The sequence below is a fragment of the Oncorhynchus clarkii genome, unplaced genomic scaffold (assembly GCF_045791955.1).
Source record: "Oncorhynchus clarkii lewisi isolate Uvic-CL-2024 unplaced genomic scaffold, UVic_Ocla_1.0 unplaced_contig_4472_pilon_pilon, whole genome shotgun sequence".
Classification (NCBI taxonomy): domain Eukaryota; kingdom Metazoa; phylum Chordata; class Actinopteri; order Salmoniformes; family Salmonidae; genus Oncorhynchus; species Oncorhynchus clarkii.
The window spans coordinates 425001-450135 of NW_027261108.1; the positions used below are offsets into that span (position 1 = coordinate 425001).

General features: G+C 45.4%; 2 protein-coding genes across 2 annotated transcripts in view; both read left to right on the plus strand.

The window, feature by feature from the left end:
* Positions 1–13327, plus strand: part of LOC139404868 (unconventional myosin-X-like) — a 297547-nt gene extending 284220 nt beyond the window's left edge. The window contains exons 33-40 of the mRNA XM_071147402.1: positions 5022–5229; positions 6339–6475; positions 7189–7312; positions 7612–7782; positions 8002–8136; positions 9465–9626; positions 12069–12260; positions 13178–13327. Of these exons, the coding sequence (XP_071003503.1) occupies positions 5022–5229; positions 6339–6475; positions 7189–7312; positions 7612–7782; positions 8002–8136; positions 9465–9626; positions 12069–12260; positions 13178–13282 (1234 nt within the window). The 3' untranslated portion in view covers positions 13283–13327. The remainder of the gene's footprint in view (positions 1–5021; positions 5230–6338; positions 6476–7188; positions 7313–7611; positions 7783–8001; positions 8137–9464; positions 9627–12068; positions 12261–13177) is intronic.
* A 6900-nt stretch (positions 13328–20227) lies between these two features.
* Positions 20228–23398, plus strand: LOC139404867 (small ubiquitin-related modifier 3-like). Its single transcript, XM_071147401.1, has 4 exons — positions 20228–20402; positions 21850–21978; positions 22142–22213; positions 22331–23398. Exons 1-4 carry the CDS (start codon positions 20382–20384, stop codon positions 22430–22432), a joined length of 324 nt encoding a protein of 107 aa, XP_071003502.1. The 5' UTR covers positions 20228–20381; the 3' UTR covers positions 22433–23398.
* The last annotated feature ends 1737 nt before the right edge of the window (positions 23399–25135 follow it).

Below are 25135 nucleotides of genomic sequence, written 5' to 3' on the forward strand. Positions count from 1 at the left end.
TCCCTTCCCTTCCTCTCCCCTTCCCCTTTCCCTTTCCCTTCCCTTTCCCTTCCCCTTTCCCTTTCCTTCCCCTTTCCCTTCCCCTTCCCCTTTCGTTCCCCTTCCCTTTCCCTTCCCTTTCCCTTCCCCTTCCCTTTCCTTTCCCTTTCCTTCCCCTTTCCCTTCCCTTTCCCTTCCCTTTCCCTTCCCCTTCCCTTTCCTTTCCCTTTCCTTCCCCTTTCCCTTCCCTTTCCCTTCCCTTTCCCTTCCCCTTCCCTTTCCTTTCCCTTTCCTTCCCCTTTCCCTTTCCTTTCCCTTCCCTTTCCCTTCCCCTTCCCTTTCCTTTCCCTTTCCTTCCCCTTCCCTTTCCTTTCCCTTTCCTTCCCCTTTCCCTTCCCTTTCCCTTCCCTTTCCCTTCCCCTTCCCCTTCCCTTTCCTTTCCCTTTCCTTCCCCTTTCCCTTTCCTTTCCCTTCCCTTTCCCTTCCCCTTCCCTTTCCTTTCCCTTTCCTTCCCCTTTCCCTTTCCTTTCCCTTCCCCTTCCTTTCCCTTTCCTTCCCCTTTCCCTTTCCTTTCCCTTCCCTTTCCTTTCCCTTCCCTTTCCCTGCCTTTCCTTTCCCTTTCCCTTTCCTTTCCCTTTCCCTTTCAATAGCAACTATTTTAAAACCAAGATATTTTATATGGCTTTGAGATATGGAGCGGCGCACTTGCAAAATGAGAACTGGCCTATAGGTATCATGGGTAATAGTTTACAACTTCAGTGGTTTACAACTTCAGTAGTTTACATCTGGTACTAGTTTACAACGGGTAGTAGTTTACAACTGATAGTAGTTTACAACTGGTAGTAGCCTACAACTGGTTTACAACTGGTAGTAGCCTACAACTGATTTACAACTGGTAGTAGTTTACAACGGGTAGTAGTTTACAACTGGTAGTAGTTTACAACTGGTAGTAGCCTACAACTGGTTTACAACTGGTACTAGTTTACAACGGGTAGTAGTTTACAACTGATAGTAGTTTACAACTGGTAGTAGCCTACAACTGGTTTACAACTGGTAGTAGCCTACAACTGATTTACAACTGGTAGTAGTTTACAACTGGTAATAGTTTACAACTGGTAGTAGCCTACAACTGGTTTACAACTGGTAGTAGTTTACAACTGGTAGTAGCTTACAACTGGTAGTAGCCTACAACTGGTTTACAACTGGTAGTAGTTTACAACTGGTAATAGTTTACAACTGGTTGTAGCCTACAACTGGTTTACAACTGGTAGTAGCCTACAACTGGTTTACAACTGGTAGTAGTTTACAACTGGTAGTAGCTTACAACTGGTAGTAGCCTACAACTGGTTTACAACTGGTAGTAGTTTACAACTGGTAATAGTTTACAACTGGTTGTAGCCTACAACTGGTTTACAACTGATAGTAGTTTACAACTTCATTTGTTTACAACTGGTAGTAGTTTACAACTGGTTTACAACTGGTAGTAGCCTACAACTGGTTTACAACTGGTAGTAGCCTACAACTGGTTTACAACTGGTAGTAGTTTACAACTGGTAGTAGTATACAGACTTGGTGCTCCGGTACCGCTTGCTGTGCGGTAGCAGAGAGAACAGTCTATGACTTGGGGTGACTTTGACCATTTGTAGGGCCTTCCTCTGACACTGCCTGGTATATATAGGTCCTGGATGACAGGAAGCTTGGCCCAGTGATGTACTGGGCCGTACACACTACCCTCTGTAGCGACTTGCGGTTGGATGCCGAGCAGTTACCGTACCAGGCGGTGATGCAACCAGTCAGGATGCTCTCGATGGTGCAGCTGTAGAACCTTTTGAGGATCTGAGGACCCATGCCAAATATTTTCAGTCTCCTGAGGGGGAATAGGTTTTGTTGTGCCCTCTTCACAACTGTCTTGGTGTGTTTGGACCATGTTAGTTTGTTGGTGATGTGGACACCAAGGAACTTAAAGCTCTCAACCTGCTCCACTACAGCCCTGTCGATGAGAATGGGGGCGTGGCTCGGTCCTCCATTTCCTGTCATCCACGCTCAGCTCCTTTCTTATTCATGTTGAGGGAGTGGTTGTTGTCCTGGCAACACACTGCCAGGTCTCTGACCTCCTTCCTATAGGCTGTCTCATCATTGTCTGTGATCAGGCCTACCACTGTTGTCGAGATCTGGTGACTGAGACACACACACACACACACACACACACACACACACACACACACACACAATTTAAAACACCATATGCTTCTTTGAGACCCCTCTTTAAAAGTTACTGAGATATTTTCTTCTAGCCATGGTAGCCAAAATAATGTACAACTGGGCATTTTCATACACGACCCTAAGCATGATGGGATCAAATCAAATGTTATTGGTCTCGTACACATATTTTGCAGATGGGGACCGCAGGTGCAGCGAAATGCTTATAATATAAATGGTAATTGGTTAATTAACCATCACCAGATGTGTTATTGTTTTATTAACTTAGGAACCATTTTGGCAGTCCGTGAGCTTGGAAGTTGTGATAACATGCGTCTTGGTGAGAGGTGTAGGAGTCAGGCGCAGGAGAGAGCAGGGATGTCTGAGAAGCGTGTTTAATAATATAGTCCAGCAATACAAAAACGGCACAGACCAAAACCCCAAAACTACGCTCTCGAATATCAGTAACTCGTGCAAACGCACGGAGGAACACGTGCGTAATAGCGAAAAAACAACAACCATCAAATACCATCGAGCGCAATACACACAAGTCTAATCCTGCACGAATTACGGCAGGAAACAGGTGCCCTATATACCAACAGAAATCAAAGCATTTGGAAACCAGGTGTGAAAAGGAACACAGACAAAACAACCAGAAAAAGAAAAAGGGATCGGTAGCGGCTAGTAGACCGGCGACGCCGAGCGCCGCCCGAACAGGGAGAGGAGTTACCTTCGGTAGAAGTCGTGACAGAAGTAGAAGGTTCTATCTGCAAAAATATGATTCTGAGATAATTGACTTTAAAGTTCCGAACCCTTATTGGTTTGAATGGTGTCGGCAATTTTTATCTTGTTTTCTTTCTAAGTCAACAACATGGATTGGTGTATTTCGACTACTATCTAGGTAGAGACCATTGAACAGAACAAGGCTCTGTCAATAACTCAATGCTGTTTTCATATATTGTATTTGTTTTAAACATGAGCTGGTAAAATGAAAGTGGGGCTTGGTGAATTGGCAGCACACGCAGTGATGTGGGCTGGTGTGGTTAAAATGCCAGGGCCAAATTCTTGTCCTACTCCACCCCTGTCCTTCAGTCACGCTCCTCCTTTAGTTCACCCCTCCTTCAGAAGGCAAGACTCTTCTAGAACCAGACTGGACGCTACACTCACCACCCCTCCTTCAGTCATGCTCCATTCCTGAGTCCTTAGAAAGATGCTGAGCCGCATGCAGAATGTGTCCCCTTCCTATAGCTTCTAGTTAGCAGAATGTGTTCCCTTCCTATAGCTTCTAGTCAGCAGAATGTGTTCCCTTCCTATAGCTTCTAGTCAGCAGAATGTGTTCCCTTCCTATAGCTTCTAGTCAGCAGAATGTGTTCCCTTCCTATAGCTTCTAGTCAGCAGAATGTGTTCCCTCCCTATAGCTTGTAGTCAGCAGAATATGTTCCCTTCCTATAGCTTCTAGTCAGCAGAATGTGTTCCCTCCCTATAGCTTGTAGTCAGCAGAATATGTTCCCTTCCTATAGCTTCTAGTCAGCAGAATGTGTTCCCTTCCTATAGCTTCTAGTCAGCAGAATGTGTTCCCTCCCTATAGCTTGTAGTCAGCAGAATATGTTCCCTTCCTATAGCTTCTAGTCAGCAGAATGTGTTCCCTCCCTATAGCTCCTAGTCAGCAGAATGTGTTCCCTCCCTATAGCTCCTAGTCAGCAGAATGTGTTCCCTTCCTATAGCTTCTAGTCAGCAGAATATGTTCCCTTCCTATAGCTTCTAGTCAGCAGAATGTGTTCCCTTCCTATAGCTTCTAGTCAGCAGAATGTGTTCCCTTCCTATAGCTTATAGGAAGCAGAATGTGTTCCCTTCCTATAGCTCCTAGTCAGCAGAATGTGTTCCCTTCCTATAGCTCCTAGTCAGCAGAATGTGTTTCCTTCCTATAGCTCCTAGTCAGCAGAATGTGTTCCCTTCCTATAGCTCCTAGTCAGCAGAATGTGTTCCCTTCCTATAGCTCCTAGTCAGCAGAATGTGTTCCCTTCCTATAGCTCCTAGTCAGCAGAATGTGTTCCCTTCCTATAGCTCCTAGTCAGCAGAATGTGTTCCCTTCCTATAGCTCCTAGTCAGCAGAATGTGTTCCCTTCCTATAGCTCCTAGTCAGCAGAATGTGTTCCCTTCCTATAGCTCCTAGTCAGCAGAATGTGTTCCCTTCCTATAGCTCCTAGTCAGCAGAATGTGTTCCCTTCCTATAGCTTCTAGTCAGCAGAATGTGTTCCCTTCCTATAGCTTCTAGTCAGCAGAATGTGTTCCCTTCCTATAGCTTCTAGTCAGCAGAATGTGTTCCCTTCCTATAGCTTCTAGTCAGCAGAATGTGTTCCCTCCCTATAGCTTCTAGTCAGCAGAATGTGTTCCCTTCCTATAGCTTCTAGTCAGCAGAATGTGTTCCCTCCCTATAGCTTCTAGTCAGCAGAATGTGTTCCCTTCCTATAGCTTCTAGTCAGCAGAATGTGTTCCTTTCCTATAGCTTCTAGTCAGCAGAATGTGTTCCCTTCCTATAGCTTATAGTCAGCAGAATGTGTTCCCTTCCTATAACTCCTAGTCAGCAGAATGTGTTCCCTCCCTATAGCTCCTAGTCAGCAGAATGTGTTCCCTCCCTATAGCTCCTAGTCAGTAGAATGTGTTCCCTTCCTATAGCTTATAGGAAGCAGAATGTGTTCCCTTCCTATAGGTTGTGGTATAAACAGACATATGTACTGTGATTGATTTGTATGGATGGGTAAACTGGACAGTATGACATCAGTAACGTTGATTTGCTCCTCCTCTACACCTCAGTGACCCTCTCTCTGTCTGTTCTTCTCCAGGGTGAAGGAGCAGTTTCCTGGAACAGAGGTGGACATGTTTGCCCATTTCATAGGTGAGTCTCTGAAGAGGACCAAGGTCAGGGACTTTGTACCGTCTCAGGAGGAGATCGTAGCCTTACTGACCAGGCAGGAAATGACTACTACGGTCTACTGCCACGGAGGAGGATCCTGCAAGATCTCCATCAACTCACACACCACCGCTGGAGAGGTAACGGATGCTGCGCTGCTCTGACATGTCCACATCTCAACTACGCTGTCCTGTCCTATGTCCAGTTCTGTGGATTATACTAGAAAAAGTATGTTTTCCACAAGGAGCAGTAGCTGTAAAATACAGTATATACAGACAGTGCTTTGCTGTTCCCGGGTGGTGAGGTTTAGTCAGATGTGTTAATGTCCCTCTGTCCCCAGGTGGTGAGGTTTAGTCAGATGTGTTAATGTCCCTCTGTCCTGCCTGTCCCCAGTTGGTGAGGTTTAGTCAGATGTGTTAATGTCCCTCTGTCCCCAGGTGGTGAGGTTTAGTCAGATGTGTTAATGTCCCTCTGTTCCCAGGTGGTGAGGTTTAGTCAGATGTGTTAATGTCCCTCCGTCCTGCCTGTCCCCAGGTGGTGAGGTTTAGTCAGATGTGTTAATGTCCCTCCGTCCTGCCTGTCCCCAGGTGGTGAGGTTTAGTCAGATGTGTTAATGTCCCTCCGTCCTGCCTGTCCCCAGGTGGTGAGATTTAGTCAGATGTGTTAATGTCCCCCCGTCCTGCCTGTCCCCAGGTGGTGAGGTTTAGTCAGATGTTTTAATGTCCCTCTGTCCTGCCTGTCCCCAGGTGGTGAGGTTTAGTCAGATGTTTTAATGTCCCTCTGTCCCCAGGTGGTGAGGTTTAGTCAGATGTGTTAATGTCCCTCCGTCCTGCCTGTCCCCAGGTGTTGAGGTTTAGTCAGATGTGTTAATGTCCCTCCGTCCTGCCTGTCCCCAGGTGGTGAGGTTTAGTCAGATGTGTTAATGTCCCTCCGTCCTGCCTGTCCCCAGGTGGTGAGGTTTAGTCAGATGTGTTAATGTCCCTCTGTCCCCAGGTGGTGAGGTTTAGTCAGATGTGTTAATGTCCCTCCGTCCTGCCTGTCCCCAGGTGGTGAGGTTTAGTCAGATGTGTTAATGTCCCTCCGTCCTGCCTGTCCCCAGGTGGTGAGGTTTAGTCAGATGTGTTAATGTCCCTCCGTCCTGCCTGTCCCCAGGTGGTGAGGTTTAGTCAGATGTGTTAATGTCCCTCTGTCCCCAGGTGGTGAGGTTTAGTCAGATGTGTTAATGTCCCTCCGTCCTGCCTGTCCCCAGGTGGTGGAGAAGTTGATCCGAGGCCTGGCCATGGAGGACAGTAGAAACATGTTTTCCCTGTTTCAACACAACAACACTACGGACCGGGCTGTGGAGAGCAGAGTCATCGTGGCTGACGTACTCGCCAAGTTTGAGAGGTGAGAGTTCAGCTGGAGAGATGCACAGAGAATAGACCTTTTTTTGCCATTTATGAATTTGTTATTCAAAACTATTATTTTTTTTATACCTTAAGGGGTCCTAAAATTCCAAATCAAATAGCTAAATGATTCATAGTATGACCATATTAAACCAATATGTCAGCACCCCCCCCCCAATGTCTTAGACTCTAAATAATTAATGAAGCTGGTTACTGATGTGGTATACGCCTCATATTCCAGTCTGTGCCAAGGAAACAGTCCTGTAGCTTAGCATCCGTGTCATCAGACCACTTCCATATTGAGCACATCACTGGTACTTCCTGTTTGAGTTTTTGCTTGTGAGCAGGAATCGGGAAGATAGAGTTATGGTCATATTTGTCAAAGGGAGGGCTAGGGAGAGCCTTATATGCGTTTCTTGCCAACTCCTATGGTCATTGTCACGCTGTTGTGGTGTTAGCAAGACAGCTCAAAGATATCATAACTACCCACAGAGAGATATCAGCATGACACATACATGATTAAATAATGTAGCTCTCATCTCTGACTCCCACACTTCTTGGGTTTATTACTGTACATTTGCTGAGAAAAATGTTTGACAATGGTTGGTTGGTTGATTGATTGGCTGATTAATTGGTTGGTTGGTTGGTTGGTTGATTGGTTGGTTGATTGATTAATTGGTTGTTGTTGTTTTTTCTTGATTGACTAATTTCCAGGCTGTCAGGCAGTGAGGAAGTAGAGGAGGAGGGACAGTGGAAGCTCTACTTCAAACTCTACTGTTTCCTGGATGTAGAGAGCATGCCCAAGGAAGGGGTGGAGTTCGCTTTCATGTTCGAACAGGTCAGTTACTTCCTGGTCTGCCATTTTGCTACTATTAGACAGCATTTGGATAGAGAAATACAGTGTCAACACCTGGATAGAGAAATACAGAATAAAATGTTGCATATAGTTGATAAGAAGAGGTACTTCGGGCGCTACCCTACAGCGCCAGAATACCTGGATCTAAATGTAAATGTATTTGAATGATAATGTCAAAGTAATATATTAATGTATTTTATTGATAATATAAATGTAATGTCATGTAAATATAACTTAATGTTCATGTAAATGTAATGTTGTAATATACATGTCTCCTCCAGGCTCATGAGTCTCTGACCAGCGGTCACCTCCCTGCCCCAGAAGACACCCTGCAGCACCTGGCCGCTCTCAGGCTCCAGTTCCTCCACGGAGACAAGGCCCGGGTCAGCTGGTCTCTGGACACCGTCTACCCTGTAGGCAGGCTCCGCGCACGCATCCTGCACTTCACCAAGGTAGGTAACGCTCCATCCAGGGGGTGCTGCTCTGCGGCTTTACCCTTTGTGTGCGAGTGTGTGTGTGTGTGTGCGTGCGTGCATTGCGTGTCTGTGTCTGAGTGCTATTTGGGGAGGTTGACAACTGAGGAAGTTCCACATTTCCGGTGTTCACTGTAACAAATGAACAAAAAAGTGTATTGTTTTGCTTTGGTGGACTAAGTGTATTATTTTGTATAGGTGGGCGCGGCCGGCGGGACGGGGCCAGGGGGCCACACCCTGGAGCGGAGGCGGACCAGCTTCCTGGACGGGACTCTGCGCCGCAGCGGGCTGAAGACGGGCTCCATGAAGAAACAGAAGATGGAGGAGGAACAGGTAGCCTAGCGGTTAGAGGAGGAACAGGTAGCCTAGCGGTTAGGCCAGGAACAGGTAGCCTAGCGGTTAGAGGAGGAACAGGTAGCCTAGCGGTTAGAGGAGGAACAGGTATCCTAGCGGTTAGAGAAAGAACAGGTAGCCTAGCGGTTAGAGAAGGAACAGGTAGCCTAGCGGTTAGAGGAGGAACAGGTAGCCTAGCGGTTAGAGGAGGAACAGGTAGCCTAGCGGTTAGAGGAGGATAAGGTAGCCTAGCGGTTAGAGAAGGAACAGGTAGCCTAGCGGTTAGAGGAGGATAAGGTAGCCTAGCGGTTAGAGGAGGATAAGGTAGCCTAGCGGTTAGAGAAGGAACAGGTAGCCTAGCGGTTAGAGGAGGAACAGGTAGCCTAGCGCTTAGAGGAGGAACAGGTAGCCTAGCGGTTAGAGGAGGAACAGGTAGCCTAGCGGTTAGAGGAGGAACAGGTAGCCTAGCGCTTAGAGGAGGAACAGGTAGCCCGGCGGTTAGAGGAGGAACAGGTAGCCCGGCGGTTAGAGGTGGAACAGGTAACCTAGCGGTTAGAGGAGGAACAGGTAACCTAGCGCTTAGAGGAGGAACAGGTAGCCCGGCGGTTAGAGGAGGAACAGGTAGCCCGGCGGTTAGAGGAGGAACAGGTAACCTAGCGGTTAAAGGAGGAACAGGTAACCCGGCGGTTAGAGGAGGAACAGGTAACCTAGCGGTTAGAGGAGGAACGGGTAACCTAGCGGTTAGAGGAGGAACAGGTAGCCCGGCGGTTAGAGGAGGAACAGGTAGCCCGGCGGTTAGAGAAGGAACAGATAGCCTAGCGGTTAGAGGAGGAACAGGTAGCCTAGCGGTTAGAGGAGGAACAGGTAGCCTAGCGGTTAGAGGAGGAACAGGTAGCCCGGCGGTTAGAGGAGGAACAGGTAGCCTAGCGGTTAGAGGAGGAACAGGTAGCCTAGCGGTTAGAGGAGGAACAGGTAGCCTAGCGGTTAGAGAAGGAACATGTAGCCTAGCGGTTAGAGGAGGAACAGGTAGCCTAGCGGTTAGAGGAGGAACAGGTAGCCTAGCGGTTAGAGAAGGAACAGGTAGCCTAGCGGTTAGAGGAGGAACAGGTAGCCTAGCGGTTAGAGGAGGAACAGGTAGCCTAGCGGTTAGAGGAGGAACAGGTAGCCTAGCGGTTAGAGGAGTTTAGAGAACCGTTCGAATCCCAGCTCCGACTGGAAACATCTGGTGTAGTCAGTGAAACCAGAGGGTTGCTGACATCATCCTGGATATTGTCGCCTGTTGTTATGCCCTTGAGCAAGGTACTAAGTCTTGGCTGGTTCTTGTTCAGATGCTAGAGATGTGGGTGAAGGAGGAGACCTCAGCCACCAGAACCTCCATCTTAGAGAAGTGGTCCCGTCTCCAGGGACTGGACCAGCACACAGCCATGCTCAAATACATGAACATCATCAAGGAGTGGCCTGGATATGGGTCCACACTGTTCGACGTGGAGGTAAATACATACATACAGGTGTAATGTGATGATACTGTGGTGAATAGGGCTAGGGATGATACTGTGGTGAATAGGGCTAGGGAGGATACTGTGGTGAATAGGGATAGGGATGATACTGTGGTGAATAGGGCTAGGGATGATACTGTGGTGAATAGGGCTAGGGATGATACTGTGGTGAATAAGGCTAGGGATGATACTGTGGTGAATAAGGCTAGGGATGATACTGTGGTGAATAGGGCTAGGGATGATACTGTGGTGAATAGGGCTAGGGAGGATACTGTGGTGAATAAGGCTAGGGATGATACTGTGGTGAATAGGGCTAGGGATGATACTGTGGTGAATAGGGCTAGGGATGATACTGTGGTGAATAGGGCTAGGGATGATACTGTGGTGAATAGGGCTAGGGATGATACTGTGGTGAATAGGGCTAGGGATGATACTGTGGTGAATAGGGCTAGGGATGATACTGTGGTGAATAGGGCTAGGGATGATACTGTGGTGAATAAGGCTAGGGATGATACTGTGGTGAATAGGGCTAGGGATGATACTGTGGTGAATAGGGCTAGGGATGATACTGTGGTGAATAGGGCTAGGGATGATACTGTGGTGAATAGGGCTAGGGATGATACTGTGGTGAATAGGGCTAGGGATGATACTGTGGTGAATAAGGCTAGGGATGATACTGTGGTGAATAGGGCTAGGGATGATACTGTGGTGAATAGGGCTAGGGATGATACTGTGGTGAATAGGGCTAGGGATGATACTGTGGTGAATAGGGCTAGGGATGATACTGTGGTGAATAGGGCTAGGGATGATACTGTGGTGAATAGGGCTAGGGATGATACTGTGGTGAATAGGGCTAGGGATGATACTGTGGTGAATAAGGCTAGGGATGATATTGTGGTGAATAGGGCTAGGGATGATACTGTGGTGAATAGGGCTAGGGATGATACTGTGGTTTATAGGGCTAGGGAGGATACTGTGGTGAATAGGGCTAGGGAGGATACTGTGGTGGATAGGGATGATACTGTGGTGCATAGGGCTAGGGATGATACTGTGGTGAATAGGGCTAGGGATGATACTGTGGTGAATAGGGCTAGGGAGGATACTGTGGTGAATAGGGATAGGGATGATACTGTGGTGAATAGGGCTAGGGATGATACTGTGGTGAATAGGGCTAGGGATGATACTGTGGTGAATAGGGCTAGGGAGGATACTGTGGTGAATAGGGCTAGGGAGGATACTGTGGTGGATAGGGATGATACTGTGGTGAATAGGGCTAGGGATGGCACTGTGGTGAATAGGGCTAGGGATGATACTGTGGTGAATAAGGCTAGGGATGATACTGTGGTGAATAGGGCTAGGGATGATACTGTGGTGAATAGGGCTAGGGATGATACTGTGGTGAATAGGGATAGGGATGATACTGTGGTGAATAGGGCTAGGGATGATACTGTGGTGAATAGGGCTAGGGATGATACTGTGGTGAATAGGGCTAGGGAGGATACTGTGGTGAATAGGGCTAGGGAGGATACTGTGGTGGATAGGGATGATACTGTGGTGAATAGGGCTAGGGATGGCACTGTGGTGAATAGGGCTAGGGATGATACTGTGGTGAATAGGGCTAGGGATGATACTGTGGTGAATAGGGCTAGGGATGATACTGTGGTGAATAGGGCTAGGGAGGATACTGTGGTGAATAGGGCTAGGGAGGATACTGTGGTGGATAGGGATGATACTGTGGTGAATAGGGCTAGGGATGACACTGTGGTGAATAGGGCTAGGGATGATACTGTGGTGAATAGGGCTAGGGATGATACTGTGGTGAATAAGGCTAGGGATGATACTGTGGTGAATAGGGCTAAGGATGATACTGTGGTGAATAAGGCTAGGGATGATACTGTGGTGAATAAGGCTAGGGATGATACTGTGGTGAATAGGGCTAGGGATGATACTGTGTTGAATAGGGTTAGGGATGATACTGTGGTGAATAGGGCTAGGGATGATACTGTGGTGAATAGGGCTAGGGATGATACTGTGGTGAATAGGGCTAGGGATGATACTGTGGTGAATAGGGCTAGGGATGATACTGTGGTGAATAGGGCTAGGGATGATACTGTGGTGAATAGGGCTAGGGATGATACTGTGGTGAATAGGGCTAGGGATGATACTGTGGTGAATAGGGCTAGGGATGATACTGTGGTGAATAGGGCTAGGGATGATACTGTGGTGAATAGGGCTAGGGAGGATACTGTGGTGGATAGGGCTAGGGATGATACTGTGGTGAATAGGGCTAGGGATGATACTGTGGTGAATAGGGCTAGGGATGATACTGTGGTGGATAAGGCTAGGGATGATACTGTGGTGAATAAGGCTAGGGTATTTGATTCATTAATTCCTTTTACTTTGTATCTGACCTGCTGTATGTCTCTGTTTCCTCAGTGTAAAGAAGGAGGCTTTCCTCATGACCTGTGGCTGAGTGTGAGTGCAGAGAACGTGTCGGTCTACAAGAGAGGAGAACCCAAACCTCTGGAGACGTTCCCCTACGAACACATCATCTTTTTCGGATCTCCCCAGGCCACTACTTATAAAATCACAGTGGACGACAGAGAGATGTTCTTTGAGACACCTCTGGTATAGTATAACACCGTAATACAACATTATAGAAGCAGTAGCTTGGTCCCAGGTCTGTGTATAACACCAGATTAGAAATGCTTTGCAGCCTTTCAGTAGCCTGGTCCCAGGTCTGTTTATAACACCAGATTAGAAATGCTTTGCAGCCTTTCAGTAGCCTGGTCCCAGGTCTGTTTATGCTCATGCCAAGATGTTTGTCTAGACAATGAATGACAGGGAGTTTACATGATAGCAAATAGACTGGTACCCCAGGCTAGCCTTTCAGAACGTCAACCAACAAGGCCTTGTGTGGCTGTTATGATGCTTCAAAAAGTTTGGGGTCACTTAGAAATGTCCTTGTTTTTGAAAGAAAAGCAAAATGTTTTGTTTATTAAAATAACATAAAATTGATTCGAAATACAGTGTAGACATTGTTAATGTTGTAAATGACTATTGTAGCTGGAAACGGCAGATTTTTAATGGAATATCTGCCTAGGCGTACAGAGGCCCATTATCAGCAACCATCACTACTACTGTGTTCTAATGGCACGTTGTGTTAGCTAATCCAAGCCAGTTTGCGCTGTTCTGTGAAGGGAGTAGTACACAGCATTGTACGAGATCTGACGAGTTTCAGAAGAAAGTTCTTTGTTTCTGTCCATTTTGAGCCTGTAATCGAACCCACGAATGCTGATGCTCCAGATACTCAACTAGTCTAAAGAAGGCCAGTTTTATTGCTTCTTTAATCAGAACAACAGTTTTCAGCTGTGCTAACATAATTGCAAAAGGGTTTTCTAATGATCAATTAGCCTTTTTAAAATGATAAACTTGGATTAGCTAACACAACGTGCCATTGGAACACAGGAGTGATGGTTGCTGATAATGGGCCTCGGTACGCCGTTTTCCCTGCTGTTAAAACTGTATCCTCTGTGTTGTTTCAGGTTGGAGAGATCACCAAGATCATGAAAGCCTACATCAACATGATAGTGAAGAAGAGATGCAGTGTCAGATCTGTGTCCAGCTACGGAACCAACTGGATCAGGTGACTAGGGACAGGACAGGACACAGCCCAGCTTGCTTCCCACCGCCCCAGGCTAACAGGACAGGACACAGCCCAGCTTGCTTCCCACCGCCCCAGGCTAACAGGACAGGACACAGACCAGTTGACTTCCCACGGCCCCAGGCTAACAGGACAGGACACAGACCAGTTGACTTCCCACCGCCCCAGGCTAACAGGACAGGACACAGACCAGTTGACTTCCCACTGCCCCAGGCTAACAGGACAGGACACAGACCAGTTGACTTCCCACTGCCCCAGGCTAACAGGACAGGACACAGACCAGTTGACTTCCCACTGCCCCAGGCTAACAGGACAGGAAACAGACCAGTTGACCTCCCACTGCCCCAGGCTAACAGGACAGGACACAGACCAGTTGACTTCCCACTGCCCCAGGCTAACAGGATAGGACACAGACCAGTTGACTTCCCACTGCCCCAGGCTAACAGGACAGGACACAGACCAGTTGACTTCCCACTGTCACAGGCTAACAGGACAGGACACAGACCAGTTGACCTCCCACTGCCCCAGGCTAACAGGATAGGACACAGACCAGTTGACTTCCCACTGCCCCAGGCTAACAGGATAGGACACAGACCAGTTGACTTCCCACTGCCCCAGGCTAACAGGACAGGACACAGACCAGTTGACTTCCCACTGCCACAGGCTAACAGGCTAAAAGGCTAACAGGATAGGACAGAACACAGTCCAGTTGGCTTCCCACCGTCCCAGGCTAACAGGCTAAAAGGCTAACAGGATAGGACAGGACACAGCCCAGCTTGCTTCCCCCGCCCCAGGCTAACAGGCTAAAAGGCTAACAGGCTAACAGGATAGGACAGGACAGTCCAGTTGGCTTCCCACCATCCCAGGCTAACAGGCTAACAGGACAGGACACAGTCCAGTTGGCTTCCCACCATCCCTCCCAGGCTAACAGGCTAACAGGCTAACAGGACAGGACACAGTCCAGTTGGCTTCCCACCGCCGCAGGCTAACAGGACAGGACAGGACACAGACCAGTTGACTTCCCACCGTCCCAGGCTAACAGGTTAAAAGGCTCACAGGACAGGACACAGTCCAGTTGGCTTCCCACCGTCCCAGGCTAACAGGCTAAAAGGCTAACAGGACAGGACACAGTCCAGTTGGCTTCCCACCGCCCCAGGCTAACAGGCTAAAAGGCTAACAGGACAGGACACAGTCCAGTTGGCTTCCCACCGCCCCAGGCTAACAGGTTAAAAGGCTCACAGGACAGGACACAGACCAGTTGGCTTCCCACCGCCCCAGGCTAACAGGTTAAAAGGCTCACAGGACAGGACACAGACCAGTTGGCTTCCCACCGCCCCAGGCTAACAGGCTAAAAGGCTCACAGGACAGGACACAGTCCAGTTGGCTTCCCACCGCCCCAGGCTAACAGCCTAAAAGGCTCACAGGACAGGACACAGTCCAGTTGGCTTCCCACCGCCCCAGGCTAAAAGGCTCACAGGACAGGACACAGTCCAGTTGGCTTCCCACCGCCCCAGGCTAACAGGCTAAAAGGCTAACACTACAATGCTAAAATTCTTTGAAGACAAGAGGGACTGTTCTCCTCAACCCAGATGTCTGGATAACTGAAGGCTGTTTATCAACTACTCAATATCTTGTTCACCTCCATTGACAACAAGGAATCGTAGTCTCTCATTGCATATATATGTGGTAAAGATGTGGTAAAGAGGTCAATGAAACGCGTGGGGGAAAGATCCAGATTCTCCTCATTGCCCCCCAGCAACATTAGCCTACGTTTAGGCTATTATTTCACACTCTGTTGAGGTAGAAATCGAAGTATAATGCTTGTATTGATGTCAACCCCAATACATGTTCATTTCATCGTCACCAATCAGCTGCGTTAAAGTTGAAAACTACTTTGACTACCACTACCAATTTCTGTATGCTAGCTATGCTACCAGCTTATACGAATGGGAGTTACTATTTAGCAGTCACTTCTTCTAAATCTGAAAAGGGACAACTTCTAAATGTTATGCAGTGAAAACAGCCAAATATATCCAAATCGGACTTAAATTACCACATTTTGAGCCTATTGCAATACATCAATTATGACGGATTTGGCAAATATTCACTTTGTTAGATCAGATGTGTTTGAATGTGCACCAATCCAGCGTTGTCCTTCAATCCCCCCGCCCCCCTGTCTGCATTCCATTGACCTCTTTACCAGAACATTCTAGAATGTCTAATTAAAATGTCTACCTGCTTTCCCTCAACCATTACATATAGCTTTTCTCTAGCTGTCGACAGAGTAGATAACCAACCATGTTATTTTCTGACATTATTTACATCACTTTATCAATGGTATGGACCGATCAAGTATCACGTCATGTCAGATGTCCTTTTGCTTCAAGTTTGAGCATTTCAAATACCTTTCCAATGGACTGAGATTTATATTGACTGAGAAGTGTCACTGTCAAGCCCTCCCTGACTATAGCTCCCGGGTTGTGTCTTATTTTGACATTGCAATTGTGTTATTGTTATTGTAACATACGAGTTGTTGATACACACAACTATACCATTCTATATTTATAATGAGAAGAAGTGATTTGTCTCTCTAAGGATATACTATGTGATCATTATTGATCCTCAGGGCAGTCATTACTCATTACAATACTCTGTTTAGTAGCTACTCTATGCCACAGAATAGGGAAATAAGGTTTATAGACTTCCCCCTCGGGTTTGATGAGCAATATGAGTCCAATTTCAGACCACAGACCCAAAGAGTTGAACCTCTTTACATTTTAATGCCTTAAATAGTTTCACTGCTTCCATCCATGTTGTTATTTGACTACTTTGGACTGTAAGTAATAGTTTCACTGCTTCCATCCATGTTGTTATTCGACTACTTTGGACTGTAAGTAATTGTTTTGCCTTTCAGGAATGGCGTCCCCAAACAAGTGTATGTCAGGGTTAATAACTTGGTGGTTATAATCAGTTATAACACAGGTGGTCGAGGCTGCCATTCTACCCAGTGCCTGAGAAGCAGAGTTTAAACCACATGGTTTCAAATCTGGTGAAATGACACTTGCCTTTTATATATGACTAGAACAAACCAATATATATATATATATATATATATATATATATATATATATATATATGACTAGAACAAACCAATATATAGTCTGTTGCTTCTTCCTACTACTACATGTAGATTGTTTATTTACACCAAAGGCTGTGGTTAATATAAACATGTGCTTATTTCTGTAAACCATGATTATAGAATTTAGTCTCCAGTATTTTAAATAATTTAAACGGTTATATTTTCTATTATGAAAATCATTTATTATTATTTTTTGTCTTTTCAATGATTGTGACTGAAACTGTTGTTTAATGAGAGCGTGATGTTTTGATGAGACAAGCAGGACATCGCTTGGTACTTCTGTTACTGAAGGATGAATTGTTATTTGGGTCTTTATGGGAGGGAGGGAGGGTGACATTGTCTCACGTCAGATGGGGTCACTCCTCCGCGATGCTTGTACCTCAACCGGTCTTGTAGGACGTGGAACTCATATTCAAATTTGAATATTGAGCATCCGCCATTCAACAAATTAAAACATAGTCCCTTATTATTATTTAATTTTTTACATCACAGCGCTCTCGTATGATTCTCTGTGAAATAGGCAAAATAACTAGCTAGCTAAATTATTAAAAACGTTGTGACAGTGATTTAATGGTTTGCAATTGTGAGAAAATAAAAACAAACCTTCTGCTCAAATTCTGTGGCAGGACCGTTGGTCGCCAGGCAGTGACTTGATCAGCTATGTTGCTATCTGTTGTAGCTCGCTAGCTTACTGACATAGTTAGCTAGCTAGTCAGCTAGCTCTTCCGTCACTGACATATACAAGCTTGCTTAGCCTGTTTAAATGACCCTGGAGTTGTAGACATGCAGCCCCACAATGAATAGGAAGTAGCTGTTAACAAAAATCAGTCCACAGATCAGCATGTTTCTCCGGATCGTATTGTTGGGTCAGCTGACTCGAGAGGCTCCTGCTTCATGAAAACTCATAATAATGGAAGCATTAGCACTACTAGCTACAGTAGCTTGCTAGCTAGCTTTCGTTGGAAGATTCACCATTGTGTGTGCAGCACTAAGAAGGTAGCTGGTTGGTTAGTAGTGTCGTTTCAGTCCAGATGATTTCAGGGACTGGCTCAGCTGTTGGACAAATGTATGCTTTCGTGCCCATTGTCAAACTTCAGAAATGCTGCTCATTGAAGCACAATAATAATTTGCTAGCTGTAAAAATGGGGCGACTAAGACTTCCTCACCAAAAAACATCAACATTATTGACATACTGTATTTGTGGTTTTACCATAGCTGAATTCAGACAGTTCTGAGGCAGGAATGAGGTTCAGCGAATGATGTCTCCTAGGTAATATATGTTCTAACGTCGTGACAGCCCGTTCTAGCCGGGCTTCTTTTGATCTATCCCATGATCCTTTGCGAGATACAAGACGGATCAGTGCAGGCGGAATCCACGTGCTATCTGATGGAAGACAATGGGAGGCTGGGGTATTTACTGTGTGTAATTCTAATAGTCAGGATGAGAGGGTCAGTACTATAAGCAGACACAGGCTGTTTCTCAGCTCTCTGTGTGTGCGTCTGAATTGGCACCCTATTCCTTATATAGTGCACTACTTTTGACATGTTCCAAATGGCACCCTAGTCCCTATATAGTGCACTACTTTAGACCGGGACCTATAGAGAATAGGGTGCCATTAGGGATGCCGCCCCTGTCTGTTTTTTCTGGCCAGCTGCCGGCAGCCACACCAGAACTACTGGTATGTTCCCCTTGACCATTACTGTACTTATGACATGTTTCTGTTTATTTGGAGAGAGAGAAAAAGAGAAACAATCTGGAAATGATTTGTTTTTGTAACTGGATTTACAAGATGCTTTAATAAATGATTGTATTTATAACCTGTTTGGCGTTGTCTGTACAGTGTTGTCTGGATAACAACATGTAGCTACAGTACTATGAAACAAAAGCAGTTTCTGGCCATTGGAATAACAAAAACAGTTTTGATACTAATGTAGCTACATCTTACACAAAATCCTGCCTTTTTAGAAAATGTAGCTTCTTCAGAAAAAAATATAAAGATACTTTGCAAGTAGCTAATATTTCACCAAAGAGAAGCAAAAAGCACACTGACATCACTAGAAAATTCATGCAACCAAGCAACACAGCCCTAAGGAGCTCGGTTAGGAACACAGCCCAAAGGAGCTCGACTAGGAACACAACCCTAAGGAGCTCGGTTAGGAACACAGCCCTAAGGAGCTCGACTAGGAACACAGCCCTAAGGAGCTCGGTTAGGAACACAGCCCTAAGGAGCTTGGTTAGGAACACAGCCCTAAGGAGCTCGGTTAGGAACACAGCCCAAAGGAGCTCGGTTAGGAACACAGCCCTAAGGAGCTCGACTAGGAACACAGCCCTAAGGAGCTCGGTTAGGAACACAGCCCTAAGGAGCTCGGTTAGGAACACAGCCCTAAGGAGCTCGGTTAGGAACACAGCCCTAAGGAGCTCAACTAGGAACACATCCCTAAGGAGCTCGGTTAGGAACACAGCCCTAAGGAGCTCAACTAGGAACACATCCCTAAGGAGCTCGGTTAGGAACACAGCCCTAAGGAGCTCGGTTAGGAACACAGCCCTAAGGAGCTCGACTAGGAACACAGCCCAAAGGAGCTCGGTTAGGAACACAGCCCTAAGGAGCTTGACTAGGAACACAGCCCTAAGGAGCTCAACTAGGAACACAGCCCTAAGGAGCTCGGTTAGGAACACAGCCCTAAGGAGCTCGACTAGGAACACAGCCCTAAGGAGCTCGGTTAGGAACACAGCCCTAAGGAGCTCGGTTAGGAACACAGCCCTAAGGAGCTCGACTAGGAACACAGCCCTAAGGAGCTCGGTTAGGAACACAGCCCTAAGGAGCTTGACTAGGAACACAGCCCTAAGGAGCTCGGTTAGGAACACAACCCTAAGGAGCTCGGTTAGGAACACAACCCTAAGGAGCTCGGTTAGGAACACAACCCTAAGGAGCTCGGTTAGGAACACAGCCCTAAGGAGCTCGACTAGGAACACAGCCCTAAGGAGCTTGCCTAGGAACACAGCTCTAAGGAGCTCGGTTAGGAACACAGCCCTAAGGAGCTTGACTAGGAACACAACCCTAAGGAGCTCGGTTACCCTGCCGCCCCAGTATGCTGCTTACTTATTTGGAAACTCAATTTGATTTAGTGATTTGATGATTTCTTGACTGGAACTGTCCATATATATTCATTCTGAAAAATTGTGGAGGGTTTTTTCTTTGCAGTGTTTTAATAATCAATCAATGTTTTACTGAAAGATATTTTCATTTGGGTGCAGGACAAAAGAGTTACTGAGAGAAGAACACCAGGGTTGTGTTAAGATGGCACAAATATCAGAAAACGTTTTTTAAATGACTGCCAGCAAATATTAAAATTGTACACATTCAGGTAGAATGTACAGCACAGCACTACATTTCAACACTCCGTTTCAAAAAATGTCTACTGTTTCTTGCCTACTTGAATGCGACCCAGTCTCTTTAATAAGTGTTGTTCTGGTTAACTACTAGCCATGCTTTGTGGTTTTAGTCTGGGTTTGTGTATAAGCACTTTGTGACATCAGCTGATGTAAAAAGGCCTTTATAAACTTGTGATTTGATGTTGCATTTATATTTTTGTTCAGTGTACATTAGTCTATGATTGCCATGGCTCAAACATCTTCGAGAGGCTTAATTGATTAACGAACGTATCTTTACACACTTCATACATTGATTTATCCAGGTGATAGAATAAGCTGTCGAATTGAGCTTTTAATTCACGGGAGCGCGCATTAAAAACGATTTGCGCACTCGTGTGAGCACGGTCACGAGAAAAAATATAGACACGTGACCCAGTGAGCCAATTAGAGTTTAAAACACCTATGCGCGCTCCTGGTCGACAAACAGAAGACGGAGAGAGTTGAAAAATAAGCGCAAACATTTAGCAATCTGTCTGTAAATTAGTACATATCAGAGCATTAACTAGCTACACAATGTCTGAAGAAAAGCCAAAGGTAAGAAATGTTCTGTGTGATTGAATATGTTCCGTATTTCCTTGTCGAGCGTACTAATATGTTGGTGATAACGGTAGGTTGCCAGATTCCGATTTGAGCGGGTAAAAAGAGAAAACAAAGGTTGTTTGATTTGTGGACATTTTGTAACGTTTTGCGTGTAGAAAATGTGGGCTAACTAGACAGTTATCTGATAGATGTAGTGTACTATTTATCTATTCCTGTTTTTGTAAAGTGATGGTTTTCAGTGAAACAGCGCCATTGTGACTTCTGCGCCGGTTGGAGTAGAGACCAACGGCGTTATCACTCTTTATGAGCTAACTAGCTAGCATGCTAACGTTAGCTGGAGCTGCCGCCCCACTGATGGCTGACCAGTTATCCATCTAGGTTAGCATGGCTCTTGCTGTTAGAGCTAGCATACTAACGTTAGATGGAGCTGCCACCCTACTGATGGTTGGCCAGTTAGCCTTCTAGTTAGCTGGAGCTGCCGCCCCACGGATAACTGGCTAGTTAGCTGGAGCTGCCGCCCCACTGATAACTGGCCAGTTAGCCATCTAGTTAGCTGGAGCTGCCACCCTACTGATGGCTGACCAGTTAGCAATCTAGGTTAGCATGGCTCTTGTTGTTAGAGCTAACTAGCTAAGCTATTGCTAGCTACAAAGGGTAAACACAAATGTTTGACACGGAGATATTAACTCACCGCCAGACTGAACTCGTTATACTCGTCCTACACTGCCGTTTTTTTGTGACAATGTTGTGTAATTGTGCGATGCAGGGCTCCCTTACAAAAGAGACACTTTGTCCCAATGGGACTCTGCTAAAATGAAGGTACATTAAAATACAACCGTTAGCAGTGTGGTAGCTAACTTAGTTTTATTAGATGGAGTTGCCGTGACTAGTTAGCTAACATCTTCATGTTACAATGCCCGTCGAGATGCTTTAATTTTAGCCAAAAAGTTTGCTCCATCTAATGCATAACATTAACTGTTAGACTGTAGCTTTTAAGCTGGGCCCAGAAATTGGGCCCGGCTTCTCTCAAGGCCATCAGACTGTTAAACAGCCACCACTAACATTGAGAGGCTGCTGCCCACATTGAGACCCAATCACGGTTCATTTTAAATGTCACTCTAATAATGTTTACATATCTTACATTACTCATATCACCTGTATATACAGTATTTTATACCATCTACTGCATCTTGCCTATGCAGCTCGGTCCATCGCTTATTCATACTTATATGTACATATTCTCATTCACCCCTTCAGATTTGTGTGTATTAGGTAGTTGTGAAATTGTTAGATATTACTGCACTGTCGGAACTAGAAGCACAAGCATTTCCCTACACTCGCATTAACATCTGCTAACCATGTGTTATATCATATAACATATAACATATAAACAATGTAGCTATTGTCTCTGAAATGCACCCGTTCCCCACTGTTTTTTCAGGAAGGAGTGAAGACTGAAAACGACCACATCAACCTTAAGGTTGCAGGTCAAGATGGGTCAGTAGTCCAGTTCAAAATTAAAAGGCACACTCCGCTCAGCAAGCTGATGAAGGCGTACTGCGAAAGACAGGTGAGGCTGTCCTTAAAGTTTACATTCATCTGTACTTTTCTGCTCGTATAAGACAATGTTAAGCTTTGAGGCTGATTGTACAACCTTACAGGGCAACTCCTGACCACAGTAACTTGCTAGATGAGCCTGACAGTGTTTTCTCTCCCCTCATCTTTTATTTCAGGGTTTGTCAATTAGACAGATACGGTTTAGGTTTGACGGACAGCCAATCAACGAGACCGACACACCTGCACAGGTAGGTGACACTCACTTTCGGTGTAGTCCTCTATAATGCAAAAGATACAGAAGAAGTTATAACATGTACAGATGGAGTTACAAGTACACTGACCATTCTATGTATTTGTGTTGGCAGCTTGAGATGGAAGATGAGGATACTATTGATGTATTTCAACAACAGACTGGAGGAGGCTCCTTCCTCTCAGAGGCTTCTCTTAAAGGTGTATGGACCCTCTGAGGCGCCTCCCCCTCTGAGGACAGAAACACAGTTGATGAGCAGCAACTTTTTTTTATTAAATAATGGTCCCGCTTTTTTTTGTGTGATTGATCTGCTCGTAGCCATGGTCTTATTCTTTTCGAGCTGGATTTCATGCCACCAATCCACAAATGTCTTGTTTATATTCATATTGAGGATGGACTATAAACTGCTTGTTTTGGAGGAGAATGTGTTTGTTTCACACACGGGACAATGGGGATGTGGGGGGTTCAACTCATTCAGGCTTTGTCCCAACTGGCTCCCTATTCCTCTTATAGTGCTCTACACTAAACAAAGTAGTGCACTATAGGGTGCCATTTGGGACACATATTAAATCTACCATAGGTTGAGGGACTTAGTGTTGAACAGGTCTCATAATATGCAAAATTATATTTTTTATTTTTGTCTGCTGTTTTTAAGTACATTTTGCAAAATATACAGTCCAAGTGATCAATTGTAATTTTAAACCTGTACAATGTGTTGAAGGAATATTGGTGAATGGGGTGCTCTACTGCTGGTGCCATTAGATTGAATTGCTTTGTGTCTCTGGAACAAAGGCTTTACTAAAGTGAACAGAAACGTCTATGATGGAAAAGAGTTTCAGGTCTATTTTCAACATCGCTTGAAAGAATGCAACTTACCTTTCACATGTCTGTTTGGTTTCTACCCCCTCACCCCTTCCACACAGATTTAAGGGAAGTAGTTGAGCTCCTGGTTTTAGCCCATCCCTCAATCAATATTTTGTGACAAAATAAAAGGGAATCCACCATGACTTCAACAACCTTTGATCTTTTTGTTTCTAATCAGACTTGATGAATCTTCCCACCTGCCTTCAGACTGCTGTGGTGGACTTGAATAGGCAGCACGGGTCCACTAGTCCTTATGTTGCTCTAATGATTTGTACATTGTCTTTTACTACTGTATACAATAAATATAGTTTGGTACTCAGCTACCTTGTTTTTTCCTTTTGGCTGCTGTATGAGGGGTGCTGAAAGACTGTTGCTGTCTTCCTAGGCCACTTTAGGAAATTTCAAACCGCACATTTTATCAAATAGGAAAAAGTACATGGATGGTAATTAACTGTTTGGTCATTCACTTCACACAGAGCGAGTCAAGCCGTGTTTGTGAAGCTACAGTACTTCCAGCAAGGGGTGCTGTCAGCTGTTAGTGTTTATTCTTCAGCATTTTCTGGAGGCTGTATTTAACTAGGCAAGTCCGTTAAGAACCCATTCTTATTTACCATAACAGCCTACCATTAAAGCCTGTCTAGAAATGACAGTAAGTCATAGCCATAAATTAAAGGAAGCTTGGCTATTAGTCATTTCACAAAAATAATCAGCTTTTCAATGACCGTGGACAGTGAAACGATACACTGTTTCAATACCTGCAGGAATTCTCTTGATTTTACTTGTTACATCGTCAAATGCAATACGACCCCTGAGTAGGTAGAAACTCATTCACTTCAATACGACCCCCTGAGTAGGTAGAAACTCATTCACTTCAATACGACCCCCTGAGTAGGTAGAAACTCATTCACTTCAATACGACCCCCTGAGTAGGTAGAAACTCATTCACTTCAATACGACCCCCTGAGTAGGTAGAAACTCATTCACTTCAATACGACCCCCTGAGTAGGTAGAAACTCATTCACTTCAATACGACCCCCTGAGTAGGTAGAAACTCATTCACTTCAATACGACCCCCTGAGTAGGTAGAAACTCATTCACTTCAATACGACCCCCTGAGTAGGTAGAAACTCATTCACTTCAATACGACCCCCTGAGTAGGTAGAAACTCATTCACTTCAATACGACCCCCGAGTAGGTAGAAACTCATTCACTTCAATACGACCCCCGAGTAGGTAGAAACTCATTCACTTCAATACGACCCCCGAGTAGGTAGAAACTCATTCACTTCAATACGACCCCCTGAGTAGGTAGAAACTCATTCACTTCAATACGACCCCCTGAGTAGGTAGAAACTCATTCACTTCAATACGACCCCCTGAGTAGGTAGAAACTCATTCACTTCAATACGACCCCCTGAGTAGGTAGAAACTCATTCACTTCAATACGACCCCCGAGTAGGTAGAAACTCATTCTCTACGGAGAGAAGCTATGTGCAGTTGGAACAAATCTTTCCAGTGAACTTAGTGTAGAGGTTAGACACAGCCAAGTCACCTAGCAGTTTCATTTACCTGTTCTCACTTCAATAGTTCCTATCTGAGGTTAGACACAGTGTTTGTCTATGGAGATTGCATAGTTGTGTGTTTGATTTCATACACCTGTCAGCAACAGGTGTGGCTGAAATAGAACCCACTCATTTGAAGGGATGTCCACATATAGTAAATGTAATGCATGTGAATTTGTAAATGAAGGTGGGTCATTGGAGGATATTCATGTTGTAGTTGAACTTGATATTTAGTTTCTTAAATAGAGGGGCAGATGGAGCCAATTGTAGTCAGAGGTGACTAGTCTTGCACATTTCTTTTGAAGGATGTGTAATTGATAAACCAAACCACTAATCTTTCTGATGATTCTGATGGACTTAAGCACTTTCAGACTTATGTCTGATTTCTGTGTTATTACCTATATATACTGTTATTCTGTCTATCTATTGATCGTTCATATATTAGCTCCAAAAGCAACGCATCATGTCAGAAATATCCGTAACATCAGGTAAAGA